Source organism: Monodon monoceros, unplaced genomic scaffold (assembly GCF_005190385.1).
Source record: "Monodon monoceros isolate NGI ecotype Baffin Bay Population unplaced genomic scaffold, NGI_Narwhal_1 Super_Scaffold_21, whole genome shotgun sequence".
NCBI lineage: Eukaryota > Metazoa > Chordata > Mammalia > Artiodactyla > Monodontidae > Monodon > Monodon monoceros.
In genome coordinates this window covers 88,730,211-88,757,986 of record NW_021703778.1, presented here as the reverse complement: position 1 = coordinate 88,757,986, position 27,776 = coordinate 88,730,211, and the positions used below count along the sequence as shown (strand labels likewise).

At 49.4% G+C, this 27,776-nt stretch overlaps 2 protein-coding genes across 2 annotated transcripts in view; one reads left to right on the top strand and one right to left on the bottom strand.

The window, feature by feature from the left end:
- Positions 1–27,294, bottom strand: part of TGM7 (transglutaminase 7) — a 59,287-nt gene extending 31,993 nt beyond the window's left edge. The window contains 17 exon segments of the mRNA XM_029237118.1: positions 5,245–5,296; positions 5,298–5,361; positions 8,768–9,098; positions 9,283–10,026; positions 10,264–10,385; positions 12,801–12,900; positions 14,763–14,923; positions 15,342–15,668; positions 16,128–16,379; positions 16,822–16,925; positions 18,656–18,794; positions 20,946–21,123; positions 21,209–21,337; positions 23,969–24,087; positions 24,678–24,927; positions 25,589–25,767; positions 27,270–27,294. Of these exon segments, the coding sequence (XP_029092951.1) occupies positions 5,245–5,296; positions 5,298–5,361; positions 8,768–9,098; positions 9,283–10,026; positions 10,264–10,385; positions 12,801–12,900; positions 14,763–14,923; positions 15,342–15,668; positions 16,128–16,379; positions 16,822–16,925; positions 18,656–18,794; positions 20,946–21,123; positions 21,209–21,337; positions 23,969–24,087; positions 24,678–24,927; positions 25,589–25,767; positions 27,270–27,294 (3,276 nt within the window).
- The window catches only part of ADAL (adenosine deaminase like), a 56,877-nt gene continuing 46,060 nt past the window's right edge, over positions 16,960–27,776 (top strand). Inside the window, exon 1 of the mRNA XM_029239687.1 lies at positions 16,960–16,977. The gene's annotated coding sequence lies outside the window, so the exon portion shown is untranslated. The remainder of the gene's footprint in view (positions 16,978–27,776) is intronic.

The following is a 27,776-nucleotide window of genomic DNA, read 5'->3' as shown; positions in this document are numbered from 1 at the left end:
GATAGTTCCTACTGGGTTCCTATCCCCTTTGAGATGTGGGCCCTGTGGTTGAGGTGGTTTCTGTTGGCTTCCTTGCATTTTTATGATGTGGCATCTTTGGTTTGAGATTGATTCTGCTGGGTTACTCATCCCCTTTGTCATATGGGCCCTTTGGTGTGAGGTGGTTGCTGTTGGGTACCTCACTTTTTGTGATTTCGGCCGTCTTGTGTGAGGTGGATCCTGCTGTGTTTCCATCCTCTTTGTGATGTGGGCACTCTGGTGTTAAGTGTTTCCCAATGGGTTTTTCACCTTTCTGTCATATGGGCCTCCTTGTATGAGGTGGTTCCTTCTGTGTTCCTCATACCGTTTGTGATGTGTGTCCTCTGGTGTGAAGTTGTTCCTCCTTTGTTGCTCATCCCCTTTGTGATGTGGGCCCTCTGGATTGAGGTGGTTCCTGTTGGGTTCCTCTCCGTTTTATGATATGAGCGCTTTGGTGTGAGGTGCTTCCTGCTGGGTTCCTCATCCCCTTTGTGATGTGGGCCCTTTGGTGTGAGGTGTTTCCTGCTAGGTTCTCCTCCGCTTCGTGATATGGGCCCTTTGGTGTAAGGTGGATCCTGCTCGGCTCCTCATCCCGTTTGTGATGTGGGCCCTTTGGTGTGAGGTGGTTCCTGCTCGGTTTCCATCCCCTTTGTTATATGGGCCCGTTGGTGTGAGGTGGTTCATGCTGGATTCCCTTCCTCTTTGTGATGTGGGCCCTCTGGTGTGAAGTGGTTCCTGCTTTGTTGCTCATCCCCTTTGTGATGTGAGCCCTCTGGTGAGAGGTGGTTCCTGCTGGGTTCTCATCCCCTTTGTGATTTGGGCCGTCTGGTTTGACGTGGTTCCTGTTGGGTTCCTAACCTTTTTGTGATGTGGGCCGCATGCTGTGTGGTGCTGTTTGCTAGGTTCCTCATAACTTTTGACATGTGGGCCCTCTGGTGTGAAGTGGTTCCTGCTTTGTTCCTCTTTACCTCTGTGATGTGGTTGCTCTGATGTGAGATGCTTCCTGCTGGGTTCCTCATATCCTTTCTGATATTGGCCCTTCGATGAGAAGTAGTTCCTACTTGGTTCCTACACGCTATGCGATGTGGGCCCTGTGGTTTGATGTTGTTTCTGTTGGGTTCATCACCTTTTCATGATGTGGGCCCTTTGCTGTGAGGTGGATCCTGCTGGGTTACTCATCCCTTTTGTGATGTGCCCCTCTGGTGTGAGGGGTTTCCTCCTGAGTTCCCCATACCCTTTGTGATGTCGTCGCTCTGGTGTGAAGTGGTTCCTGCTTTGTTGCTCTTCCCCTTTGTGATGTGGGCCCTCTGGATTGAGGTGGTTCCTGTTGGGTTCCTCATCGTTTTATAATCTGAGCGCTTTGGTGTGAGGTGCTTCCTGCTGGGATCCTCATCCCCTTTGTGATGTGGGCCCTTTGGTGTGAGGTGGTTACTGCTAGATTCTCCTCCCCTTTGTGATGCGGGCCCTGTGGTGTGGGGTGGCTCATGCTGGGTTCCCCATCCCCTTTGTGATATGGGCCCTTCGGTGTGAGGTGGATCCTGCTGGGTTACTCATTCTCTTTGTGATGTGGGCACTATGTTGTTAGGTGGTCCCTTTTGGGTAGCTCACCTTCCTGTGATGTGGGCCCTCTTGTGTGAAGTGGTTCTTGCTGTGTTCCTCATCCCATTTTTGATGTGGGCCCTGTTGTGTGAGGTGCTTCCTGCTTGGTTCCTCATCCCCTCTGTGATGTGGGCCCTTTAGTGTGAGGTGGTTCCTGCTCGGTTTCCATCCCCTTGTGATGTGGCCCCTCTGGTGTGAGGTGGTTCCTGAGTGTTCCTCACATTCTTTTTGATGTGGGCCCTATGGTGTGAAGTGGTTCCTGCTTTCTTGCTCATACCCTTTGTGATGTGGGCCCTCTGGTGTGAGGTGTTTCCTATTGAGTTTCTCACCCTTCTGTGATATGGGCCTCCTTGTATCAGGTGGTTCCTGCTGTGTTCTTCATACCGTTTGTGATGTGTGCCCTCTTGTGTGAAGTTGTTCCTGCTTTGTTTCTCCTCCCCTTTGTGATGTGGGCCCCATGGTTTGAGGTGGTTCCTGTTGGGTTCCTCACCGTTTTATGATCTGAGCCCTTTGGTGTGAGGTGGATCCTACTGTGTTCCTCATCCCCTTTGTGATTTGGGCACTTCCTGCTCGGTTTCCATCCCCTTTGTAATGTGGGCCCTCTGGTTTGAGGTGGTTCCTGCTGGGTTCTTATCCCCTTTGTGATGTGGGCCCTCTGGTTTGAGGTGGTTCCTGTTAGGTTCCTCACCTTTTTGTGATGTGGGCCGCATTGTGTGAGGTGGATCTTACTGGGTTACTCATCCCCTTTGTGATGTGTGCCCTCTGGTGTGAAGTGGTTCCTGCTTTGTTTCTCTTCCCCTCTGTAATGTGGGTGCTCTGGTGTGACGTCCTTCCTGCTGGTTTCCTCATATCCTTTGTGATGTGGGCCCTTTGGTGAGAGGTAGTTCCAACTGGGTTCCCATCCCCTTTGTGATGTGGGTCCTCTGCTTTGACTTGGTTCCTGTTGGGTTGATCACATTTTTATAATGTGGGCCCTTTGGTGTGAGGTGGTTCCTTCTGGGTTCCTCATACCCTTTGTGATGTGCGCCCTCTGGTGTGAGGTGATTCCTGCTGGGTTCTCATCCCTTTTGTGATGTGGACCCTCTAGTTTGAGGTGATTCCTGTTGGGTTCCTCACCATTTTATGATGTGGGCTCTCAGGTTTGAGGTGGTTCATGTTGGGTTCCTCAAATTTTTTGTGATGTGGGCCCTTTTGTGTGAGGTGGTTGCTGCTGGGTTCCCATCCCCTTTGTGTGTGGGCCTTTTCGTTTGATTTGGTTTTTGTTTTGTTGATCACCTTTTTTTAATGTGGGCTCTTTGGTGTGAGGTGGATCCTGCTGAGTTCCCATCCTCTTTGTGATGTGAGCCCTCTGATTTGAGTTGTTTCCTGTTGGGTTTATCACCTTTTTATTATGTGGGCCCTTTGGTGTGAGGTGGATCCTGCTGGGTTCCTCACACCCTTTGTGATGTGGGCCCTCTGGTTTGAGGTGGTCCCTGTTGGGTAGCTCTCCTTCCTGTGATGTGGGCCCTCTTGGGTGAAGTGGTTCCTGCTGTGTTGCTCATCCCTTTGTCATATGTGCCCTCTGGTGTGAGGTACTTCCTGCTGGTTTCCTCATCCCCTTTGTGATGGGGCCCCTTTGGTGTGAGGTTGTTCTTGCTCAGTTTCCATCCCCTTTGTGATGTGGGCACTGTGGTGTGAGGTGGTTGCTGTTGGGTAACTCACGTTTCTGTGATTTGGGCCCTCTTGTGTGAGGTGGATCCTGCTGGTTCCTCATCTCCTTTGTGATGTGGGCTCTTTGGTGTGACCTGGTTCTGCTGGGTACCCATCCCCTTTGTGATGTGGGCACTGTGCTTTGAGGTATTCGTTGTTGGGTACCTCACCTTTCTGTGATGTGCACCCTCTTTTGTGAAGTGGTTCCTACTGTGTTTCCATCCCCTTTGTGATTTGGCACTCTGTTGTGAGGTGGTTCCTGAGGGTTCCTCACGTTATTTTTGATGTGGTCCCTATGGTGTGAAGTGTTTCTTGCTTTGTTTCTCTTCCCCTTTGTGATGTGGGCACTCTGGTGTGAGGTGTTTCCTATTGGGTTCCTCACCTTTCTGTGATATGGGCCTCCTTGTGTGAGGTGGTTCCTCCTCGGTTCCTCATACCCTTTGTTATATGTGCCCTATGGTGTGAGGTTGTTCCTTCTTTGTTGCTTATCCCCTTTATAATGTGGGTCCTCTGGTTTGAAGTGCTTCTTGTTGTGTTCTTCACCATTTTATGATGTGAGCCCTTTGGTGTGAGGTGGTTCCTGTTCGGTTTCCATCCCCTTTGTGATGTGGGCCCTCTGATGTAAGGTGGTTCCTCCTGGGATCCCCATCCCCTTTGTGATACGGGCCCTTTGGTGTGAGGTCATTTCTGCCTCATTCCCGTAACCTTTGTGATGTGGGCCCTCTGGTGTCAGATGTTTCCTTCTGCGTTTCTCATCCCCTTGATGATGTGGGCCCTTTGGTGTGAGGTAGTTCATGCTGGATTCCCTCCCCTTTGTGATGTGGGCCCTCTGGTCTGAGGTGGTTCCTGCTTTGTTGCTCGTCCCCTTTGTGATGTCGGCCTTGTGGTGTGAGGTGCTTCCTGCTTGGTTCCTCATACCCTTTGTGTTGTGGGCCCTCTTATGTGTGGTGGTTCCTTCTGGATTCACATCCCGTTTGTTATGTTGGCCCTCTGGTTTAAGGTGGTTCCTGCTGTGTTCCCATCCCCTTTACGGTGTGGGCCCTCTGGTTTGAGGGTGTTCATGTTGGGTTCCTCACCTTTTTGTGTTGTGGGCCCTCTTCTGTGAGGTGGTTGCTGCTGGGTTCTTCATACACTTTGTGATGTGGGCCACCACCAGGCAAATCCCTGTATTACTTTTATAATAAAAAGATACGTAAGCAAAGCAAATAACCAAGTACTTCCCTGGTGGTTCAGTGGCTAAGACTCCACGCTCCCAATGCAGGGGGCCGGATTTGATCCGTGGTCAGGGAACTAGATCCCACATGCCGCAACTTAGAGTTCACATGCTGCAACTAAAGATCCTGTGTGCTCCAACTAAGACCCTGTGCAGCCAAATAAATAAATTTTTTTTTTTTTCAAAAGCAAATAACCAAAGAGCAAATAGTAATGGGGAGGGAGACGCACTACTGCTCATCAGCCGTGCTTCTGGATGAGATGTTCCGGGCACAAGTTTTCCTCAGTGTGACAGAACTGACCCTAGGGACTGTCGCCTGGTGTTGTGAGGATTAAGTAAGCGTGTCAGCTGGGCCCCCGCTGGAAACACAGTTAACAAATAAAAAACCAGCCGCCATCATGGCCGTTGTCACTGTTGTCCCTTCCTCTTCACCCTCTTACTTAGTGGAATTCCTGAGTGGGTGCCTTCAGCTGTCCTTCCCGCTTAAATCCTGTTGTCCTAATCAGACGTGATCAGCAAAGAACACCTTCCAACTTTCTATGGCTGCTCCCCTAGCTCCCAGGAAGTTGTGGGGTCATGTCTCACAGCTTCCTGGTGCCATTTAGTCACCACTTGTCAGCAGTTCTGGGTGAAGCTTGCATGAAGGGCACCCTCCCATCTGGTCCTCCTCCCCTCTCCCTAGGAGTCCAGGGCCCGGATGGGCCATGAACAGGGCTGAGATTCACCTGTCCATAGTTCCAGGGGCAGGGACAGATCCAGTTCTTGTTCCCTTGATAGGAAGCTGTAATCATTCACGACATACTCCTGCCTCCGGGGTTCACCGTCCAAGTAGACAGCGTCTCCTGGGAATCAAAGTGGGAGGACACAAAGCAGAAAAGTCATGCCACCCTTCCTGTTCCATTCCCACCCCCAGAAGGCCCAGGGCCATGGAAACTGAGCTCTGGGGAGAGAACCCAGTGACTCCAAGAAGGGCATGAGTGAGGCGTCCTGGGGAGGCCCATCCCCTACCCCCCATCAACACCAGCAACAGGCTCAATAGGAACATGGGGTAGAAGTAAAAATTACCTTTGGTGGAATTTCTTGGTTTAAGGTTGAGGAAACAGGCTCAGAGTGATAAGTAACTTGCCCAAACCACACATAGGTAGAGTGAAATTTGAACACAGAGCCCATGTGAGTCCATGTTCCCTTCCCTTTCTGCTACACTCAACTAGTCCTGGTTGGAAATGAGAAAACTGGAACCTAGGGGTTGGCATTGACCTCAGCATTCCTTCTTTAGGAATTTATTCTAAGCAGAGTATTTAGAAAGTGCACAAAGATTTAGATACTTAAGCTGCTCATCTGAGTGCTGTTTATAACACTGAAAAGTTGGAAACAACCTAAAGGCCCTGTTCTTAGGGACTAGTTAAATGATCATCTCCATCACAGAATTCTGTACACTATTAATATATGGGTGCAAAATTGTATATTTAGACAGAAATCTACATTTAATATATTAAGCTTGAATAGGTTACAATATGTGTAGGGCACGAATTGACTTTTGTTATAAACATATGTGTATGAACAGAGGATTTTGAACCCTATTCTGAAAGATGTTAGCAGTATTTTTTTTCTTTTTGCCTATTGGTGTTCTCTAGATTTTCTGGAATGAACATGTCTCTTTTATGATATAAAAAGAATTTTCTCTTTAAAGTTAAGAATGAACAAACAAAAGGCCATGGGGGCAGATGTCCTCATTGCAGTGTCCTGGAACTGTCTGGAAGCCCTGCCTGAGCCTCAGGTGATGGTACCCTCCCCTCTTCCTCAGAGGCAGCCTCAGACACAGTCTGAGGGGGGGCGTCGCTGGTGTAGAAGGACTCCTGGCTGACATGCATTTTATCAGGTTTTGGACCAGAGTGGTGAGAGCTGCAGGTTCATGGTTGAGAGCACGCACATCCCTCTCCATAGTGGGGAGCAGCAGTGGCCTGAGACAGGGTGTGTGGGGCTCCCCAGCCAATATCTTGGCCGTGGTGATGGGGGAGCCACTGATCCTGATTTCAGCCCCTACCAATCCCTAGCCCCTATAGGTTCTCCCTGGGACCTGGGTGGGGCACAAGACTGAAAAGAGAAGGCCTCACAGGCATCACTCTCCTCCCCACAGCTCAGGGGGGCCCTCAGTACAAGTCTGAAACCCCTAGTCTTGGAGGCCGGGAGATATGCATGTGTGTGTGTGTGTGTGTGTGTGTGTGTGTGTGTGTAAGAGAGACACAGAGACTGGGAGAACAGAGAGACAGACAGCTGTCCTCCTTGATTCAGTGGCAGTGCCTCTTCACCGGGCTGATAGGTAAGAGTTCTGAGCTGTTCAGCGACAGGGCAGTGAGAGGTGGTGAGAGATGTTGAGGGTTCTGGGTTCTGGCACGACCCAGCAGGCCCCCTGGGGATAAGGTTGGGGGAGAGGGAGAGGGAGGAAGGGAAGCGGGGGCGTCCTTTTTTTTTTTTTTTTACATCTTTATTGGAGTATAATTGCTTTACAATGGTGTGTTAGTTTCTGCTTTATAACAAAGTGAATCAGTTATACATATACATATGTTCCCATATCTCTTCCCTCTTGCGTCTCCCTCCCTCCCACCCTCCCTATCCCAGCCCTCCAGGCGGTCACAAAACACCCAGCTGATCTCCCTGTGCTATGCAGCTGCTTCCCATTAGCTATTTACCTTATGTTTGGTAGTGTATATATGTCCATGCCTCTCTCTCGCTTTGTCACAGCTTACCCTTCCCCCTCCCCATATCCTCAAGTCCATTCTCTAGTAGGTCTGTGTCTTTATTCCTTCTTACCCCTAGGTTCTTTATAACATTTTTTTCCTTAAATTCCATATATATGTGTTAGCATATGGTATTTGTCTTTCTCTTTCTGACTTACTTCACTCTGTATGACAGACTCTAGGTCTATCCACCTCATTACAAATAGCTCAATTTTGTTTCTTTTTATGGTTGAGTAATACTCCATCTCACACCAGTCAGAATGGCCATCATCAAAAAATCTAGAAACAATAAATGCTGGAGAGGGTGTGGAGAAAAGGGAACACTCTTGCACTGCTGGTGGGAATGTGAATTGTTGCAGCCACTATGGAGAACAGTATGGAGGTTCCTTAAAAAACTACAAATAGAACTACCATATGACCCAGCAATCCCACTGCTGGGCATATACCCTGAGAAAACCATAATTCAAAAAGAGTCATGTACCAAAATGTTCATTGCAGCTCTATTTACAATAGCCCGGAGATGGAAACAACCTAAGTGTCCATCATCGGATGAATGGATAAAGATGTGGCACATATATACAATGGAATATTACTCAGCATCCTTTAAGTCAGAAGTAGGGCTTGGTTGAGTCTGGCCTCTGCCCCCAAAGCCCACCAGACCCACTCCCTACTCTCATCCCTCCCTGCCCTTCTTCCTGCTCTCTCCTCCTGGCTCGCCCTTCCTTCTGCCCACACTGTGTCTGCATGCCTGTGGAACTACCCCTGCCCCCAGGCAGATTTAGAGGATGGGAATTATCGGACATGTAGTGCTGGGACACTCTCTGTAGCTTTGTCTAAGACAAACACTAGCAACAGCCAAAATGCCCATAAGTAGGGGACTAATGAGAAACATTTGGTACATCCAAACAGTGGAGTGATCGTAGCTATTAAAAAGGAGGTAATGATAGGAAAATATGTCCAGACTTGGGGATTGATTGGGTTCGGTGTGATTGGAAGAGGGGGATAGGAGGGGGAGGATTCTAGAGACAGGCCGAGAAGAGGAAGCAGGAGTTGGGAGGAGGGGACCTTAGGGTCCTTAGGGTCAAGTCTAACCAGCTGGAGGGAGGCCCCTAAGTGGAAAAGGACATCTCGGCCTAGCAAGGGAACTGGGCAGGATGGTATGACTAAGAAGGAATGAGTAAAATGGAGTCCTTCGATATGACATGGGAGTGGACCGGTCTGGAGTGGGAAGGATGGTTTGCCATCAATACCCATAACCGAGATCTGGGAAGGAGAAACTGGCCCGGAATAAGTAGGCAGGACCGAATAGGTAGCCCCGTGTCCACCAGAAATGAGATGGACTTACCCGCTACCTGTAGCGTTACCCTGGACTCGGCGAGGGTGATGGGGGTCTTCGAGTCCGGGCGCCGTCAGTCGTCAGCCAATCCCAGCAGTTTGAATGGTAATGCCGTTGGGTCGGCCTGCCCGCCGCGTGGAGACGCTGAGGGAGGGCCAGTCGTAGGGCAGTCACTCTTCCAGTGGCCCGTTAGCCCGCAGCTGGGACAGGGCTTAGAAGGAGGTCGGGGATTGGGACATTGGCGAGTCCAGTGGCCTTTTTTTCCGCATTTGAAGCAGGCCCCCGGCGGGGTTGCCTTTTGTGGATCCTGTGGATGCTGTGATCCATGGGAGATGGCCGGCCTTAGGGCGGCTACAAGAGCTTGGGTTTGGAGGGCCACCTTCTGGTGCATCCGAGCCTGTCGGCTGGATTCTGCCAAATCCTCACGGCCATTGTAGACTTTAAAGGCCATCTTTACCAGATCTCGAATAGGGGTTTGAGGGCCGTCTTCTGCCCGTTTTAATTTCTTTCGGAAATCAGTCCGGGGATGATTGGATGATAAAATGGGTGGCTAGGACCGCTGCCCCTGCCGGGGTGTCGGGATCCAGCCGGGAGTATAGAGTTAAGGCCTCTGTAAGGCGATTGAGAAAGATAGCTGGATTTTCGTTAGGTTCTTGGGTTATCTCTTTTCGTTTCTCAAAATTAACTACCTTATGAGTGGCAGCCTGCATGCCAGCCAGGAGGCATTGGATCATGAGGTCGCGCTTACGACGGCCATCCTGATAAGTCCAGTCTGGATCGGTGCCAGGTACGGCAGTCGCTCCGACAGGCATGGAGTTGTCGGTAAGGTGAACCTGATCTGCCTGGTTTCGGGCAGCAGTTTGAATTCTTTCCGTCTCGTCAGGGGTCAGAGTAGAAGATAGGAGCACAAAGATATCGTGCCAGGTTAGATCGTAAGCTTGAGAGAGGTAGCGAAATTTTTTGATGTAGTGGGAAGAGTCGGCAGAAAAGGAGCCTAATCGCTTTTCTATTTGAGAGAGATCTTGGAGGGAAAAGGGAACATGAACTCTAACTAATCCTTGCGCTCCTGCTACCTCCCTCAGAGGGCAGAGGAGATTTGGATCTTGGGAGTCGTGAGAGCGTGTATGTGCACTAATTGGCGCAGCAAGGGTCGTGGGAGGAGAAACCGTTAAGGGAGGCGGGGGAACGGTTGGAGGGGCCTGAGCGGGCTCGGGAGGCGGGACCGCTTCAGGGTAGGGTGGAGGTTGGAGAGGAGTTCTGGAGGGGGGAGAGGCGAGAGATTCGGGTGGGTCGGCTAGTGGAGAGGGGTCATCGTCAAAGGAAATTAGGGGCTTGGATGTAGGAGATGTAGAAGGAAGGGCGGGAGCGTAAATACCAGAAGGCCTGAACATAGGGTACCTTGGACCATTTGCCCGTCCTGCGGCAGTAATTATCTAGATCACGGAGGATGTTAAAACCGAAAGTCCCTTCAGGATTAATTGTCTAGAGGATATTGTGGCCAGGCCACAGTGGAATAGAAAATAAGCCGTCGGCAACGGAGATCTTGGCTAGGAGACACCCCAGGGGCGTCTTAGGATCTGGTTTCGATTGTGAGGTTCCCATGACCCCCAGTCTGTCCCTGAATGAATGCAGAGGGAGAGAGGCGTCCCTGGTCTCAGTCTCCAATTCACGTCAGGTCGGAGGGCGGTCAGGCGATTGGGACGTCTCCACAGTTGCCCGAGGCCCGGAGAGAGGACGGAGGAGTCCCTGACGTGGCCGCGATTAGGGACAGGGAGTCCGGTGGGCAGGGACTCTGGGGGTTGGAGGGAACAAGGGAGGGGGATTTACCCCGTTTTCTGCCGGATCGGGTGGATGAGTAGAGGTTCCCTGGTTGTCTCCTGGGGGAGGGGAGAAGCGGCCCGCGCGGTAACCCGCGGGGCTTGGTACCCCTCCCGGGTTTCGGCACCAAATGTAAGGTCGGATCTTAACAAACGGCACCGCGAAACAGAGGAAAGCTTCAAGTGAGCTTTATTAGGGAGCGCTCCCGGGCGAGGTTCACTGGTCCGAGAGAAAGGGGCCAGAGAAGTCGCACCCGGGCGAGGGTTGGGCAAGACTTTATAGGGGAAGAAGGGAAAGGGGTGTGGTGAATCTGGGAGGGCGCAGGGTATTCCTTATTTGGTGGTCTTTTCGGGTATCCTGGGGGACCATTAGTCCCGCCCCTCGAAAGGCGGGAAGCCTGGGCCGGGTGCAAAGTCTCCAGGTCAGTTTCTGGAACTGGGTGGTCTGGAGAGTTTCGGTCTGATGCAACCTGTGAATCTGATTGTGTTCCCCTGCCTCGGGCTAGTTGGCCTTACACTCCCCAGTCCCCTGCCTCCAGCCTCTTGGTTTCTACAAGTTCAGCTTTTTTAGATTCCATGTATAAGCTGTATCATACAGTATTTGTCTTTCTCTATCTGAATCACCTCTCACTTAGCATAATGCCCTCAAGGTCCATCCATACTGTAGCAAATGGCAGGATTTCCTTCTTTCTCACGGCTGCCTAATATTCCATTGTATACACCACATCTTCTTTATCCATTCGTCTGTTGACAGACACGAGTTGTTTCCATATCTTGGCTAGTGTCACAGAGGTGCAGATATCTCTTCGAGATAGTGATTTTATTTCCTTTGGTTATATGCCCAACAGTTGAATTACTGGATCATATGGTAGTTCTATTTTTAATTTTTTGAGGAGCCTCCATGCTGTTTTCCCCTGTGGCTGCACCAATTTACACTCCCACCAACAGTGCACACGGTTTCCCTTTCCTCCACACCCTCACCAAAACTCATTATCTCTTGTCTTTTTGATGATAGCCATGTAATGATAACTTTCAAAAACACAGTGAAAGGGGGGAAAAGACCAGAAAGATAAGTGTCAAATGTTAGCAGAGATTTCTTCTGGGATGGGGAAGCTATCGGTGATTTTTCTTTTGTTCCTTTTCACTTTTCTGTACTTTCCAAATTATCTAAGAAGAGCACAAATGATCTAGAGAATCACAGGAAGAAAATACAAAAGAGTGGCTCCCTGTTCTTAAAATAACAAAAACACACACAATGAAGGAAGAGAGGCTGAGGAGGTCAGATTGGGGAGAGGGAGTGGGTGAGGGAGCAAGAAGGGGAGATGGGGTCAGGGAAAGTGAGGGCCTGTTTTGGGCGGCAGCCCGCTACCACTGTGAGTGGGCCCTGCCCCGCCGTCCCCAGGTTCTCAGGCCGGCAGCAGCTTCTGGCCGGTCCCCGCAGGCCACAGTGTCCTCCCAGCATGTCCGGGCCGCCCTCCCCAGACCTCCCTCCAGCCTCTGCTTGCAGGCTCACTAAGACAATTTAAATGGAGAGACCTGGGATCTAGGATTCCAGAGAGGGTGGTTTAGAGGGGATCACGTTGCACTTATTTTGTGGCTGCAGATCTTGCAGGAGGAGAGAGAAGACAGGAAGAGCAGGAAGGGCCCAGCCACACAGGTGGCAGTCAGGCCGAGAGGACCAGCCAGTAGCAATAAGTAGCTTGTTAGCACACAAAAAGGAACACTGATGATAGATAAAGCATTTTTATTGTCTCTTCCCGAGATGCACAGTGGTTCTAACAGCACTTCCTTCACCCCCAGGCAGGGGGGGAAGAGGACATAGAAGGAGCAAAGATAACACCACACCCTCAGGAGGAGAAGAGAGCAAAATGGGCCTGGGGGGGTAGGGGGGCCGAGAGGGTGTCAGGAGGGGGGCGGGGGAGTGGCTGGATGACTGGGAAGGCCTGAGGAGGTGGGTGTGAGCCTCAAGAAGCCCTTCCTGCAGCAACGAAGATGTACTTGTAGCCCTTGATGATCTTGATCTGTTGCTGCTGATGAGGACTTGCAGCTGGTGGGGTCCGGCTTTGATGGGGGTAGAGGTCCAGTTGAATTTGGATCGTGTGTCTGGCCACCAGAGTTCCAAGACTGAAAGTCAAAAAGGGCCTGTTAGAGCCTTGAGTAACTGCTTGTGGGTGATCTGGTTTCCTCTCTTCGTTGGTAGCACGTCCCACACCTCCCCCCCCACCCTCAACACCACTGAGTTCAACCTTCCCCAAGGAGGTGGGAAGGTGGGGGAAAGGAGGCAGCATCCAGGAGACTATGACCATCCTATGACCCCACGAGGCATCCCCTTATCTAAAACCAGCATGAGGCAGGTGGATAGCCATGGTACTTACTCATTTGTTATCTGCCCTCCAGAACCATTGTGCAGTGACTCAGAGCCACCGAGAGGGTATTGGTGAACAAGATGTGGACTCTCAGGGCCTTGCCCACCTCGGCCCTCTCGGACACCTGTGTGGAGAGAAGACGGGGATATCATGGGCAACTGGCCTCATGTCCGCACTCAGTTCAGCAATCTCACTTCCCCATCCCTCTGATGACCACCAGGGACTGCTCACTTGGCACGAAGACGCTGCAGGGGCGAGAACATGAGCCCACAGTATTCACGGTTAACACATACACTGGCCTGCCTTAGGAGCTCACAGTACTACTGGAAGCCACCACCAACTGGGAATTGGCACCAAGTGAAATCTATTTCCCTCCCCGTCACCTAGCTCAGGATGGCAATTAGATTTCAACTAAAGTGCCAGCTCCAATCCGTTAGTTGTGGCTGATAGGAATGGTGTGTTTAAAAGGATCCTGAGGACAATCCAGAGCCAGTGAGAGGGTCATGATTGATTAGTAGTGTCTGACACAGGCATGGGATAAGGAAGTGGTGTCATGTGTGCCATCCATGTGCCACTGGTGATGTCATTCTGAGGCCCAAGTTGCAGGATATGTTAATGGCAGAGAAGGACCTGACCCAGGTGTCCTAGACCCCAGTCAGGATCTTCCTCCCATGCTGCTCTGTCTTCATATACATTAGCAGACCCTGAGTTTCTCCAGGTGTATTCAGTGCATCACATGTGAGGTCTGTGTCATAGGGCAGCATGGCCTTGACTTGTGAGTGGGAGGCAGGGATCCATCCTACTCACTTCTAGAACCCCAGTGCCTAGCACAGTACCAGCCAAATGATGGATATTTGGTAAACGAGTGTTGAACTGAAATGACCCGACCACCCAGATCATACTGGGGGCACGTTCTGGCTCAACCAGAGAGAATCGAGGAGAAGGAAGAACACATCCTGACTTCTCTGGAATTCAAAGAAAAGAAACAAGTCCTTTGTACTCTAGTGAGTGTGCCAAAGTTGAACAAGGTCAAAATAGCTTTGGCATCCAGCATGGTCACACAAATCATCCCGGGGTTCCTTAGCAATGGGGACCAATTAATAGCCTACTTGGCACCTGATGTGTTTGCATTGGATCCTGTTGTAACCAGGGCTTTGTGTAATGGGCAGGGCCCTCACCTCAGCCCCAGGCTTGTGTCTGCTCTTGTGATTCTGCCCACTGTTACCCCCTCCCCACTCATGGAGGCTGCCTGGCATCACTTGGCCTGATGACCTCACAGCATGTCTAGGTGAAAACTGTCAGGTGGCCAGACGGTTTATGATGTGGAGCCACTCACATCTGTTTCTGGTGGGGGTGGAGGGTGCTGTTCACAGATCCACCAGGTGCACAGTCAGGTGGGGATTAGGCAGTGGGCAAGGCCTTCAGATAGGAGGGGAAAGTGGGGAAAGGAGGCTTCAGAGGAAGAAAAACCCTGGTTATAGGACATGGAAGTCATCCCTGCCCTCCCCCATTTACCCTTCCTTCACCTGTATTCGTTCCTCATGCAATTGCCTTGCCAGCCACTCAAGCCTCTGAATGTGAAATGTGAGGCTCACCTTTCATTTGTTTCCTTCTTCCTTGTCACCCCTGTCTTATCAGGTGACAAGGAATTTGGCCTGAGTCTCTCTCAAACCTGTCTTCTCTACTCCATCTCCCAGATACCACCTTTCTTGTCTCTTTGCCTCTGCAAAGCTACTTCCTTACTTAAAATGCCTTCAACTCCACCTCGTTTCTCTAGAGTGTCTTCCTGTGCGTCTTCTGTAAAATGTCACCTCCTCTGGGAAGCCTTCCCTTTGCACAGAGTGCAAGGGACAACACCATACTGCACTTTAATCACCTGTTTGGTGTCCAAGGCAGGGACTGTGCCTTGTTAGCTGCTGTGCCCCCAGCCCCTGAATTGGGTGAGTCAGAGGGCCCCTGGGCCCCATCTCTGTCCAGATGCCTTACCTCAGTAGATAAGCGGGGAGGCCCCAGGGAGATATCTTTTAGGACCAGCATGGACCTCCCTGTCTCCTCCACCTTGGCGATGCCAGACACACAGATCAGCTTTTCATCCATCAGTTTGTTTCTATAATTGTTGTAGGGTAGCAAGAGCAGCCACTGTGTCTCTAGGCACAGACAAAATACATCTTGAGTCCAGGAATGGGTCTCGGAAAGAGAGAGTGAAAACGTGTATGTGTGAGAGAGGAAATAATAGTTTGTGTTTGAGAGAGAATATGAGTGTGAGTCTATGTGCGTGTGTGAAAGTGTTTGTGTGTGTGTGTAAGAGAGAGAGACAGATGGTGCTTACCCTGCGCCCCTGACCCCCCGAGGTCACTGCTGTATTTCACCTGGTGGAATGGCATCAGAGGTACAGTACCTGACATTCAATCTCCTGCCAACAGCAGCTTCACTGCCCAACGTGTGTGTGTGTGTGCATGTGTGCTGTGTGTGCGTGTGTGTGCATGCGTGTGTCTGGGGGTGCCTTGTTCACGGCCCCAAGCTTCCCTCCCTGTATGTGCCTTTCCAGGCCTGCCTCATACTCACCCTCCCCGAAGTCCAGGGTCAAGTGCACTATTTGTCTCCAGAGGGGCTCCCAGGTGCCACCGTCGTGCAGCAGGGTCTGTGCACAGAAATGCATCACCAGGCAGATGGGCCCCTGGGGTTGGGCTCTATCTGCCAGACTCCCGGCATTAAGCTTCGGCAGCAGATCCTGGCCCCACTCAGCCTTTCTGGTCAGGTAAAGCTGCAGCTGTGCCAGCTGATCCTCAAAGCCCCCAGACCCCAGCAGGTCCAGGAAGGGTAAAGGGGCCTTCCAAGGGCCCAGCATTTTCCAGGAGGCCTTCATGAACACAGATCGCTCCTCACGGGATCCTGACAGAAAGGAGAGCCAGGAAAGACATCAGTGGGGAGGGGTCAGGAGGACCAATGAACTTCTTGCTGGAAACAAGGCACCCAGCAACTCCCAGGTCCCCTCCCGAAGCCTCAGCCACAAAGAATAGCTGCCTAAGGAGACAGTACAGCATCATGGCTGGAACGAGGGGATTGGTGTTGCTTGGTGCTGGGCTCAAAGCCTTGCTCTATCACAGTCCCTTCATCTCTTCGTGCTCAGTTCAGTCACATATAGCCCAGGGATATTTCCTTGCCTCATAGAGTTGCCAAAAATTTGGGTTAAATGAGTTCCTGATTATAAGCACTGGATGGTGTTTTTTGTCATCTTTTGCGGAGGCAGTGGTTAGGTGGTGATGGTTTCAACGTGAGAGCCATCCTCATGTCCTTTGGGAGGCAACACAAAGGAGGTTACAGCTGCCCCCCTCCCTGAAAATCTGGGGCCCCAGGCAACTTCTGGGTACTTGTAGGAGCTGGTGATGTTCTGGCTCTGGTCTGACCCTACCATCTTGGTGCTGATTTCCTTCCTGATGGAACTGATGATATGGGCCAGGAGTTCCTGGGCCTGGCCATCCTCCAACAGCCAAACGACTTCATCAGCATTCACCTCAGCATACACAAATGGGGTGTTGTAGGGCAGGTGGACCTTCCCTTCCCTGATGGCCTTTACGGAGGCAGGGCCACAGTGGAACAACCCTGTTCAGGGAACAGGAGTTGTGGACCATTAACTTGGCTGCTGACATATGGACCAGGGCCAGCGGGTCCTGGCCATGGGAGGTAGAGGTAGGGAGATGGGATGGGGAGGGGCAGTGGCATTAATGACCCTCATCCATGGGGTGCTCTCCAGTTCCCATTAATTCATCTGATGCTCACAGCCACCCTGGGAAGCAGCAGTCATCACCTTCATCTTCCTTACTTTACAGGTGAGGAAACAACTGAGAGGTCCAGTGACTCATCAGCTCACCCAGCTGTCAAAGGCAAAGTTAGACCCCTGACCCGAAGTTGTCTCTGCTACGACTTTGGAAAGCGGATGAAGTGGGAAAGGCATCGTTCCTTTCTGGCCTCCTGCTCACGGGGTCAGTCACCCTGACCGGCGTCCCCACAGAGCCCAGACCCTTCCACAATGGTCTGCTCTCACCACTGCTGGTTTGCTGGGGAGTGGGGTCCAGAACCTGCCACCCGTTGTACCCTGGAGGGAGATCTTTCTGGATCATCCAGCACTCGTTCCAGACATGGAAATTCCTGCAGAAAGCAGTAAGGAGAAAAGGACTCACGTTTTCAGAGGATTTGCCAGGTATCAAACCCTATACTGAGTGCTTTATATCATTGTTTCTTCTTTTTTTTTTTCCTACATTTTATTTGGAAGTAATTTCAAGCTTATAATAAAGTTGCAAGAATAGTACAAAGAGCACCCATATACCCAGTTCATCTATTGTTAGCATTTTGCCCCATTTGCTTTATCACTAGCTTTCTTTCAGTGTGGATATGGAGATTTCTTAGAATAGGGATCTTCCCTTGTGTGCTCTTGTACAGTTATCAACCTCACACATTTAATATTGATACTATCCTTGGGCTTCCCTGGTGGCGCAGTGGTTGAGAGTCCGCCTGCCGATGCAGGGGACGCGGGTTCGTGCCCCGGTCTGGGAAGATCCCACATGCCGTGGAGCAGCTGGGCCCGTGAGCCATGGCCGCTGAGCCTGCGCGTCCGGAGCCTGTGCTCCGCAACGGGAGAGGCCACAACAGTGAGAGGCCTGCGTACCGCAAAAAAAAAAAATTGATACTATCCTTTTATCTACTTTACTGTCTATATTTCAATGTTGTCAGCTAATAATGTCCTCTATGGCAGGGGTCCCCAACCCCCGGTACCGGCCCGTGGCCTGTTAGCAACTGGGCCGCACAGCCCGAGGTGAGCGGCGGCGAGTGAGCGGAGCTTCATCTGCCGCTCCCCGTCGCCTGCGTTACCGCCTGAATTATCGCCGCCCACCCCTTCCGTGGAAAAATTGTCTTCCACAAAACCGGTCCCTGGTGCCAAAAAGGTTGGGGACTGCAGCTCTGTGGCATTCTTTTCCACCCAGTCCAGGATCACACATGGCATTTAGTTGACCAATACCCTTTGCATCCTTTGATCTGGAAGAGTTCTTCCGGCTTTGTTTTATCACATTGACGTTTTGAATACAGTATTTATTTATTGATTTTTATCAGAGTGGCCCTCATTTTGGACTTGCCTGCTGTTTCTTCATGATTAGATTCAGTTTACGTGCTCACAGACAGAATTCTACACAAGTGACATGTCCTTCCTAGATACACTACTGCTCATTGACCCAGAGAAGTTTCAGCCCTCGAGGAGCCCAGAGAGGGAGGGAGCACCAAGGACAGCAGCTAGTTCTCATACAATTCAAAGGTCTCACCTGGAAACTGGCTGGAAAAGCAAAAACAGGAAATCAGATGTGGGGTAGAGCAGAGGAGAAAGGAAGCGACTAGAGATCCAAAAATAAAGGGACACACAGAGACACACACAGACATATATACACATGCCTGCAGAGAGGGAGTGGGGCAGGGAGAGGAGAAGTCAGCAGAGACCAAAGGAAGTATGCAGAGGCAGCTAGTCCTGGCTTTGCCCTGACAGAGAAACAGAGAAATGTGCTCTGTTTTCTGAAACAGAAAGGCTCAAAGAAGGAAGAGTAAGATGAAACAGATTTTGAGGTCAGTATTCAGAGGACACACGAATTTGAGGTCAGTATTCATTTGGTTGCCAGCTTCAGAATACATTATCCCATAGTCTTCTATTTCTGAAATGAGCTTGATGTGATGATCTGATTAGCCAGAACAGCTTTCTGGCTGGGAGACTTATTCTCTGAGCATCGGCAACAATGTACGGGGCAATATTTCCTCAAGGCCAGACAGCATCAGGCCAGAAGTTTCCTACCCTACCTGGAACGGAGCAGAGACCTGTAGGAGACAGTGCCCCTTACCATATTTTGTCCCGTTTCTGAGTTGGCAGCATCTCTGCATGTTGGTCATAGTAGGTGTCGATGGTCAAGTTTGCATCCACGTTGTGTGCAGAATGGAAATTGGAAACGACACGGGTTGGAACACCTAAGCATCTCATTACTAAAGAGAAGAAAAGCATGGGGACTAACTGAGTTTATTTCAAGAAGAATCATTGGTTTCATGAGCATACTTTCTCACTTTCAAGCTGGAGGAGAAAAAAAGGCCAAGATTCTTGCAGATCCATACCTGTAACTCCTTTGTCCTCAGAGCACCTCACCCAGGCCCAGAACCTTGTGGCCTACCTGCCCTATCCATAGTCTCCATTCCACCAGGAGAAAGAAATCATTTGAGGGTCACTTAACAATTAACAACAACTCAATTTATCATTTAGGGATTTTTTCATTCAGCAGCTTTCCAAACTAAAAAAAGAGAACCAAAACATTTGATAATTCGAAAGAAAAATTTTAAAAATTAGACCTATGCTGTGGCCAGAAGAGAAGCTGTGTGACCTTAGGTAACTGGCTTAACTTCTCTGGCCCTTAGTCTTCTTATATGTAACAAAATGAAGAGTTGGACCAGATGATTTTCAGTTCTGAAATTCTGGATCTGTAATTATACTCAAATGAAAGGGTTTGGAGGAAAGAAAGAAATCAAAGCACAGATAGAAGAGCCAGATAGACTTATGGAGATATGTGGAAGACAGCGACGAAGAGAACCTTGCATGTACGAGGCAATGACCATCTTTGATAAGACAACAGCACCCTCCTGTGGCTTCTCAGGAATCACCCAAAGCAGCCACTACATCACCGTCATCCCCCCCACCCCCACCACCACACACACTTGACCAGGGCCAGATGAAATTAAGCTGACAGCCAGGTGTGGAAGCAAGCAAGGTGAGTTTAGAGAGAGGTTTATCCCACCCCTGTCCTGCTTAGGAGCAGATGGTGCCCGCTGAGGCTGCTGGGAGGATTACAATGCTTTGAAATGTAAGAGGACTATTAAGAATGACCAATCTTTTTGTTTCGATTCATTGAAGATCCCCAAAGGACGCCATCTGTCCACAGTCGCCTGTCCACTGCCAGCACAGCTCCTGGGCTTTCACAAACCCTTAACCCTTGGTGAGAGTTAGACCAGGGCTGCAAGTGGCCAGAGGCAACTTGGCAGGAGCAGCTTTCCCCTCGCTCAAAGGCCGTAGACTCTAGGGCCTAGCCGTGGGGAGAGGCTCGGAGGTGGAGCAAAGATGCAGACTTAGACCTTCTCCCTCTCTTTGCAGGGTCTAAAGGCCTGAGCCCTCCTCCTTAACACCTGCCTAGTCAGGGACATCCCAGCCCAAGGCAAATTTGGCTGTACTAAATACTGGCACTGTGCTGAGCATTTTCCCGTGAAAACAAATGAACAAAATGAGGTCACTTGATTTGAACACTCATATTTAAACCCCTCCACTGTCTGTAGCACCTGTACATAACTGCCAAGCTATGTTGCCCCTCTCAGAAAAGTCTAGAACTTTGTCTTTGGACCCTGTCTCTGTCCTCCCCATTCTGTGCTCCCTCGTTCTCCAACTCAGAGTCAACACATTGGTTCTGTAAACATTTCTTGAGCATCACAATGTAACAGGCAGGACTGTGCAAGGTACTCCTGCCTCTTGGGGGAAGATAGGCAGGCACCACAGTGCTTTCCATCTTTCCCTCATCTTCACAGATAATCTGATCAATGACTTGGGACTAAATTGTAAATAACTGATAATGCATAAAACATGGATGCTCCTTAAGGGTAGTCAGCAAAGTGGTAAATCTCTAACTGTAACTCCTCAAGAATCTCTCTGAGAAGTGTTTGGGAGCCACCAGCTCTGCCCACAGATGAGATCAGGCTTCCAGATTATCTGCTTGCACCTCAAGCTTCCCTCAACCTGCCCCTGACTCCAGGCTCACCTTGAGCTGAGAAGCCTGAGCAGGTGTCAGAAAGAAGCCAGTTTTGCTTCCACTTTGGGACCACAAGCTGCTCTATCCAGGTGACCATTTTAATAGCCTAACTGCTCCATCAAGGAGACTGAAGAGTGATTGCAGCAGGTCACACCTTCCCTGGTTATTGCAGGATTCCTTGAGACTATAGAGTGTGCTGGTTAAGAGTCAAGTGACCACCACTCCTTAGCCATGGGGCTGTGGACAGGCCACAGTTAACTCAGGTGAAGTGGAGATAATCCCAGCCCAACCTCGAAGAGTTATCACGAAGAGTCAATAAGTGATTCTGCATTCCCATCTCCCCCTCACTCACTGGTACCCATAACAGCTGCAAATACCCAGCACTGCCCATACCTCACAGGCTGCCCGCCCCTGGCTGCCCACTGTCACAGGATGGCCACGCTGCCCATCCACTCCAGTGGGCTGACCCCCGGGGAGTAGTCCTCTCTCCAGCTCTCCTGCAGCACACCGCTGTCATCATTGCCGTTGATCTGCAGAGGAGAGACAGGTGGGTTTTCGCGGTGCGGTGGGCGGGGGGGGGAGCTCAGGCAGGGCCGGGGAAGCTTCTGGCCTTACCATGGCGCTCACCACCCTGCAGACATACACCACATTGTTCCACTGGGAGTAGTCTTTGGTTGGGTTCTCTAAGAAGTACAGGCTCTTGTTCAGAATCTGAAAGCAGATATCTATCATGTCCTCTTCAAACTTCCAGGGGATTTCAAGGAAGAACAAAGAGAAGAGTAAAAACGTCTAGAATTCTGAAGCCAAGTCAGTAACACCGACGTTTGGGGTGGGGCTAAATATCAGACAAGTTCCTGCCTTCAAAGAGCTTGTAAGTCAAGTTGGGAATGTGTTAAGATTCAGAATTTTGAAGAACTAACCTGTGTGTTTCTGATGGAAAAAGCAAATGGAATTTGGAAAGATGCGAGTCAGCTGAAGGCATCAGAGAAGGCTATTGGAGCCGGTGGGCTTGGAAGGACAAGGTAGACAGAAAGAGAGCGGGGTGGAGGCATTCACCCAAGGTCTTTGGGCGTGATGGGTACCAGAGACAGAGGCTCAGAGATTTTCCTTCTGGAGGACTTGCGAGAGTAGGAAGAGATCGGTTGGATACATATAAGGCCAGGCATGTGAGGAGAGGGGGAAGAGCGTGGAGAACCTTCAAATCAGGTAGAGGGTTCAGTGCTGATGGTGTGAGCACAGGAGAAGCCAGTGTACACTCATGACATACGGCTACAACATGTATTTGCTACATGTGTCGTAACCCTTTTGGCTACCAAATACCCTGGTATTTTTCTAAGTTTCAAAAAATTACACAAGTTGTTGGAGAACAGGGAACCTGATCTTCCTCAGCAAGGCTCCCTGCTTCCTGCCCCCAACCCACTCTTCCCTCCCGGTGGGTGTGGACAGGGCTGAGAAGGCAGTGGGAGGCGGAGAGAAACTGTCCCAGCCACGGCTGGTGGTTGAGAGTAGAAAAGTTGCCCAGAGTCAAAGGTCCCCCACTGTGTACCTTAACTGGATATTTGGTGTTATTAAAGAATTGCTGTTCATTATTTCAGTTATAATACTGTATTGTGGCTCAGTTTTTCAGAGAGTCATCATCTTTTAGAACTATATTTGGAAGTATTACTCGATTAAATGATATGGTAATTTGCTTCCCAAAAATCCAGTGATGAGATGCGAGGAATGGGGGAGAATACACCAGGGATCGGCGAAGTTTTTCTGTAAAGGACCAGATAATAAATATTTTAGGCTTTGCAGGCCATAGGGTTTCTGTCTCAACTACTCAATTCTGCCATTGTAGCATGAAAGCAGCCACAGATGATACCTAAATGAATGAGCATAGCTGTGTTCCAATGAAAGGCTGTTTATTAGACACCGAAGTTTGAACTTCATATAATTTGCACATCACAAAATACAGTTGGCCCTCTGTGTCCGTGGATTCTACATCCATGGATTCAACCAATAGGATCAAAAATATTAGGGAAAAAAATTCCAGAAAATTCCCAAAAGCAAAACGTGAATTTGCTGCACAGTGCCAGCAACTATTTACATAGCATTTACATTGTTTTAGGTGTTATAAGTATCTAGAGATGATTTAAAAGTACATGGGAAGTTGTGCATAGGTTATATGCAAATACTATGCCGCTTTATTTTTTATTTATTTATTTATTTATTGGGGGGTGAAGTTGAAAAGAATAGTTTTATTGCTTTGCCAAGCAAAGGGGGCCACAGAGAGCTAATGCTCTCAAAACTGAGTGTCCCGACCTGGAGGGGGTAGTGAGGAGTTTTATAGTAATGGTCCAAAGAGGAGGGTGTGGTCAGCTCATGGACTTTCTTCTGATTGGTTGGGGTGAGGTAAGTGGGAGTCAGCATCATCAACCTTCTGGTTCCAACCGGTCCTGCGTCCTGCCCGTTGTGGCAGCATACAGTTAACTTCTCCCACCTGGCAGGGGTTTCAGTATCTGGTTTCAGGACTTAATGAAGCTCAGGTTCTTGATGTCTCATGGCAGAAAGAATTCAGTGAGAGACAAAGTGATAGGTAAGAAGTGGATTTATTTAGAGAGAAACACACTCCACAGACAGAGCGTGGGCCATCTCAGAAGGCGAGAGTGGCCTATGCCACTTTATATAAGGGACTTGAGCATGCTTGGAGTTTGGTATCTGTGGAGGCGTCCTGAAACCAATCCTCTGCAAATACTAAGGGATGACCGTGTTATTTTTTATTTTATTTTTTATTATTATTTTTTTTTTTTTGCGGTACGCGGGCCTCTCACTTTTGTGGCCTCTCCCGTTGCGGAGCACAGGCTCCGGACGCGCAGGCTCAGCGGCCATGGCTCACGGGCCCAGCCGCTCCGTGGCATGTGGGATCTTCCCGGACCGGGGCACGAACCCGCGTCCCCTGCATGGGCAGGCGGACTCTCGACCACTGCGCCACCAGGGAAGCCCAACTGTGTTATTTTTAAAAAAATTTTTTTCAGCAGTTTATAAGTATGAAAACCATTCTAAACTCTTGGGCCATGCAAAAACAGGCAGTGGGCCACATCTGGCCCACAGGCTATAGTTTGCAAATCCCTGATTAGATGAAACAAAATACACCATAAATTGATCACTATTGAAGGTAAGAGGTTCATGGAGGTTCATTATAGTAGCCTGAACCTCCATGTTTTAAGTTTTTCATAAAATATTAAAAACTGAGAAGGAAAGACATCTCCCCTTCCCTCCTTGTGCCTCTCACTGGAAGGGAAATTGGTCCAGCACTGCACATCGTGACTTCTGTTAGTGGCACTTCATAACCTAATAGAGTTGTGTAAGGCCCACTTCAGGTGACAGTGTTACCTGCCTATAGTTCCAGGGCCAGGGGGTGATGACTCTTTCATGACCATTGTAAACAAAGACATAGTCCATCATGATATACTCCTGCAGCAGTATTTCACTTGGCAGGTAGATGTCATCCTCTGAGCAGTTAAGAATAACAGAGGGGGCAAAGTCCCAAACCAAAAAACAAACAGTAATAAAATTAAAAACAGTAATGACAGTATCTTGCTGGATAATCAGATAAGCAATGGGTTGATGGCAATAGAAATCAAGACTGGACCCCTTAAAAGCCTGTGTGCTTTTCTAGAGGCCAGCGATATAATCTATACTTTAAAAAAAGATGATCTTTTCTTGGTTATAAAAGCCTCAAGCTTTTCATAGAGATTTGGAAAATATGGATGACAGAAAGAAGACAATGAAGATCTCCCCTTCTTACTACTCAGAAACAGCCATCGTTACATTTTAGTGTATTCTGGCTGTGCTCTCTTTCTCGGCACATATATGTAATTAGAATCATATGTGTTCCATTTCCTAATTGATTTCACTTAACATCATACCATGAACGTTTTCATCATGCCATTAAAAATTCTCTGTAAAGATGATTTTTAGTGAGCACATGGTAACACATTGCATAGATGTGCAGCATTTTATCTTCAGGGCTTTCTAAGTAGATCCTCACGGAGTGTTCCCAATGGATCAGTTAGAATTACAACCTGTGAGCAAGTTATACCTGCACTTCAAGGGTTAAAAAGCAGGATGAAAGTCCCCAGAGGGTGGGTTGTGCTGTGACCAGGGCCCTGAGAGATCTCCATCTTCAGAGTGTAGGGACCCATGACTGCATTGGCTGGTGTGAAAAGGGAGACAAAGAGTGAGTTGGCATGAATGGTGAAGTCAGAAGCACTCCAGACATTGCCTTGTCAGACCTGGGTGAGCAAGAAGGTGGCTCGGGTTCCCAGCAGCTCGGTGGGCTGTGGTCCTGTGTAAGAGAGAATGACCCCAAAGTGAGGTGCAAAATCTATGTGACACGATTTCAGAGGAACTGGGAGGACCCTTACCTTCTCCTACCACTTGCTAATCCTTTTACTGCCACTGGGTGTCCTTGGCCATGCACTTACGATCTGTGGGCCTCAGTTTTTCAATCTGTAAAATGGGATCTTAGTAGTACCCACCTGAAAGTCTTGTCACAGGGATTAAATGAGATAATGTGTGTGAATTTTTAGCACAGTGCCTGTTGTGTATTTAAAAGTTGTCTGTTATTATCACAATCTTAGTTTGCTGAGTTGGCCGAATCTTTTCTTAACAGCGCTAATAGGGTCCCCGGAGAAGAGAGGGGAGGGCGGTTCAGAAAGGAGAGGCAAGGGCTTCCCTGGTGGCGCAGTGGTTGAGAGTCTGCCTGCCGATGCAGGGGACACGGGTTCGTGCCCCGGTCCGGGAGGATCCCACATGCCGTGGAGCGGCTGGGCCTGTGAGCCATGGCTGCTGAGCCTGAGCATCCAGAGCCTGTGCTCCGCAACAGGAGAGGCCACAACAGTGAGAGGCCCACGTACCACAAAAAAAAAAAAAAAAAATGTGGAAGTTCAGAAAGGAGAGGCAGGGGCCCTTGAGGTGAACTTTGTCTTGGGCAGGGGCGGGCTCATCTCTCTCAGCCACAAAGATGATGTAGTCGTTCCCAGAGTGGAAGCATCTGTTGAAATGCAGCTGGATTGTGAAGGACTCACCACGGCGCATGATGAGCCACTGCAGGCCCATCTCCTGCGTGTGATGCTCCTGGTTGTTGCTGGCGTTCTACAGGTTGACAGACCTGAGCTCCAAGGCTGCCCCTGGGACGGGGGTTGGCGGGGGGACAGGTCACTGCCCAGCTATGGCTCCCTGGGCTCAGCATCCTCTGACACTTCTTGACATTTCATGGCACCTGGCTCTGACTTGGTTAAGACTGCTGTCCAGATCTTAGCCCTCTGCCACCTGCCCCCTAATCTCAGGACTCAGCCTCATAGAGCATTTCAGCATCGTGATCCCAGTGACCTCTGGACCTGGACCTGGAGCCACAGTGCTCGAGAACTGGGGTCCCAGGCAGCACAACATTTCCAGATAACTGAAACTTAACCTCAAAGTGCCGCCATGTACTCTTAATCACTTTCGTTGACAATCTTTCTAAAAATTACTCTATTATCCTGATGATAGAAGAAAGAGCATACTCGAATTTTGTATGAATTAAGTCAATGAGCTGACTGGAGGCTGGGACCTCAGCTACAGGCAAGTCCCTGCTTTAGGATATGGGGGAGGGTGGGCACCTCAGGGTTATTTGCAGCTTATTTCTTGCTTCTCAGCCATGTTCCAGGTGGATGAGGGTACTGGCTGCTTCCTAGGATGTACACTTAGTGTGGAATTTTAAAACTCTCATAGCATAATGGGCAAGGTGCAGGCTCTAACCATCTTGGCTGTGAGACCTTAAGCAAGCCACTTAAGGTCCCTAGACATCAAAAAAATGGTGACAATGGTGTTCCTACTTCCTAGAATTCATGTGGGCATTAAGTGAGGACTCACAAGTAAAGACCTTAGCATAGTGGTGGGTGCAGGGTAAGCACTCAGTCATCAGTAGTTGCTCTTAGTACTGATAATAATGCAGCCTCAGATTGCACTTGCTTTGCTACTTTTGCTGGTGATAAAAATTCATTAGGTCCTTTCCCCCAGTAGTACCTCAGTTTATCTCAGTGGTTCTCAACAGGGGCAATTTTGCCCCCTAGAGGACATTTGGCAAAGTCTGGAGACATTTTTGGTTGTCACAACTCGGGGAGAGGCTGCTACGGGGGTCTAGTGGGTAGAGGCTGGGGATGCTGCCAAACAGCATCCTAGAGGAAAAACTCGTGTTTGCTCCAGCCAGTTTTTGTGCCATTTGCATTTTGAACTTTTTTCACAGAAGTTCTCTATATTTTCACTAAATGAGTTCACTTTGATAGTTTTAGCCCATCTTTGTTACCTGGCTGGATTTTTTTTGAGTCCTAATTATTTCACCTAAATGCTTTATCTTACTATCTGGGAACTGGCTAAACAGTCTTCCAGGTCTTTGTCCAAGTCATTGGTAATACGATGGTTCTAAGCATTAAGGCTTAAGTCAGAGGCCAGTGGAGTATTATTGTTGGAGATTCCTTCCACGTTAACACTGAGCCATTAGGAAATACTCTTTAAGTATAGTTGTTCAACTAGCTGTGATTACATCTAATTCTTTAGGTGAGGAAATTGGATTAGGTGTTTTTAAATTTCCTTCACAGTCTAAAATCAAATCCAGCTTTCATTTTGCATCTTTCCCACAAATTTGTCAAACCTCTGGCTGAAAACAGAACGTGCATGATGGTCCCTTGGCCCTCCCTCCTAGTAACAATCTTTCCTTGAGGCAGATTCAAAGATGAATTACTGGATCAAATAGTACAAACTTTTTCAACCTCTTAAATGTAACTTAGGCACTTAAATAGTTATATTATTGGAACGAGAAAATTCAGGGCAAGATCTAAGACAGATGCCTGTGAGTTATTAAACAACATTTTGTAAACACGGCTAATCTATTAGTAGTTCGTGAAAGCAATTTAGAGAAATGTGACCAATCCTTTTTTTAAAGAATAGAATAGGGGCTTCCTTGGTGGCGCAGTGGTTGGGAGTCCGCCTGCCGATGCAGGGGACACGGGTTCGTGCCCTGGTCCGGGAAGATCCCACATGCTGCGGGGCGGCTGTGCCCGTGAGCCATGGCCGCTGAGCCTGTGCGTCCGGAGCCTGTGCTCCGCAACGGAAGAGGCCACAACAGTGAGAGGCCCGCGTACCGCAAAAAAAAAAAAAA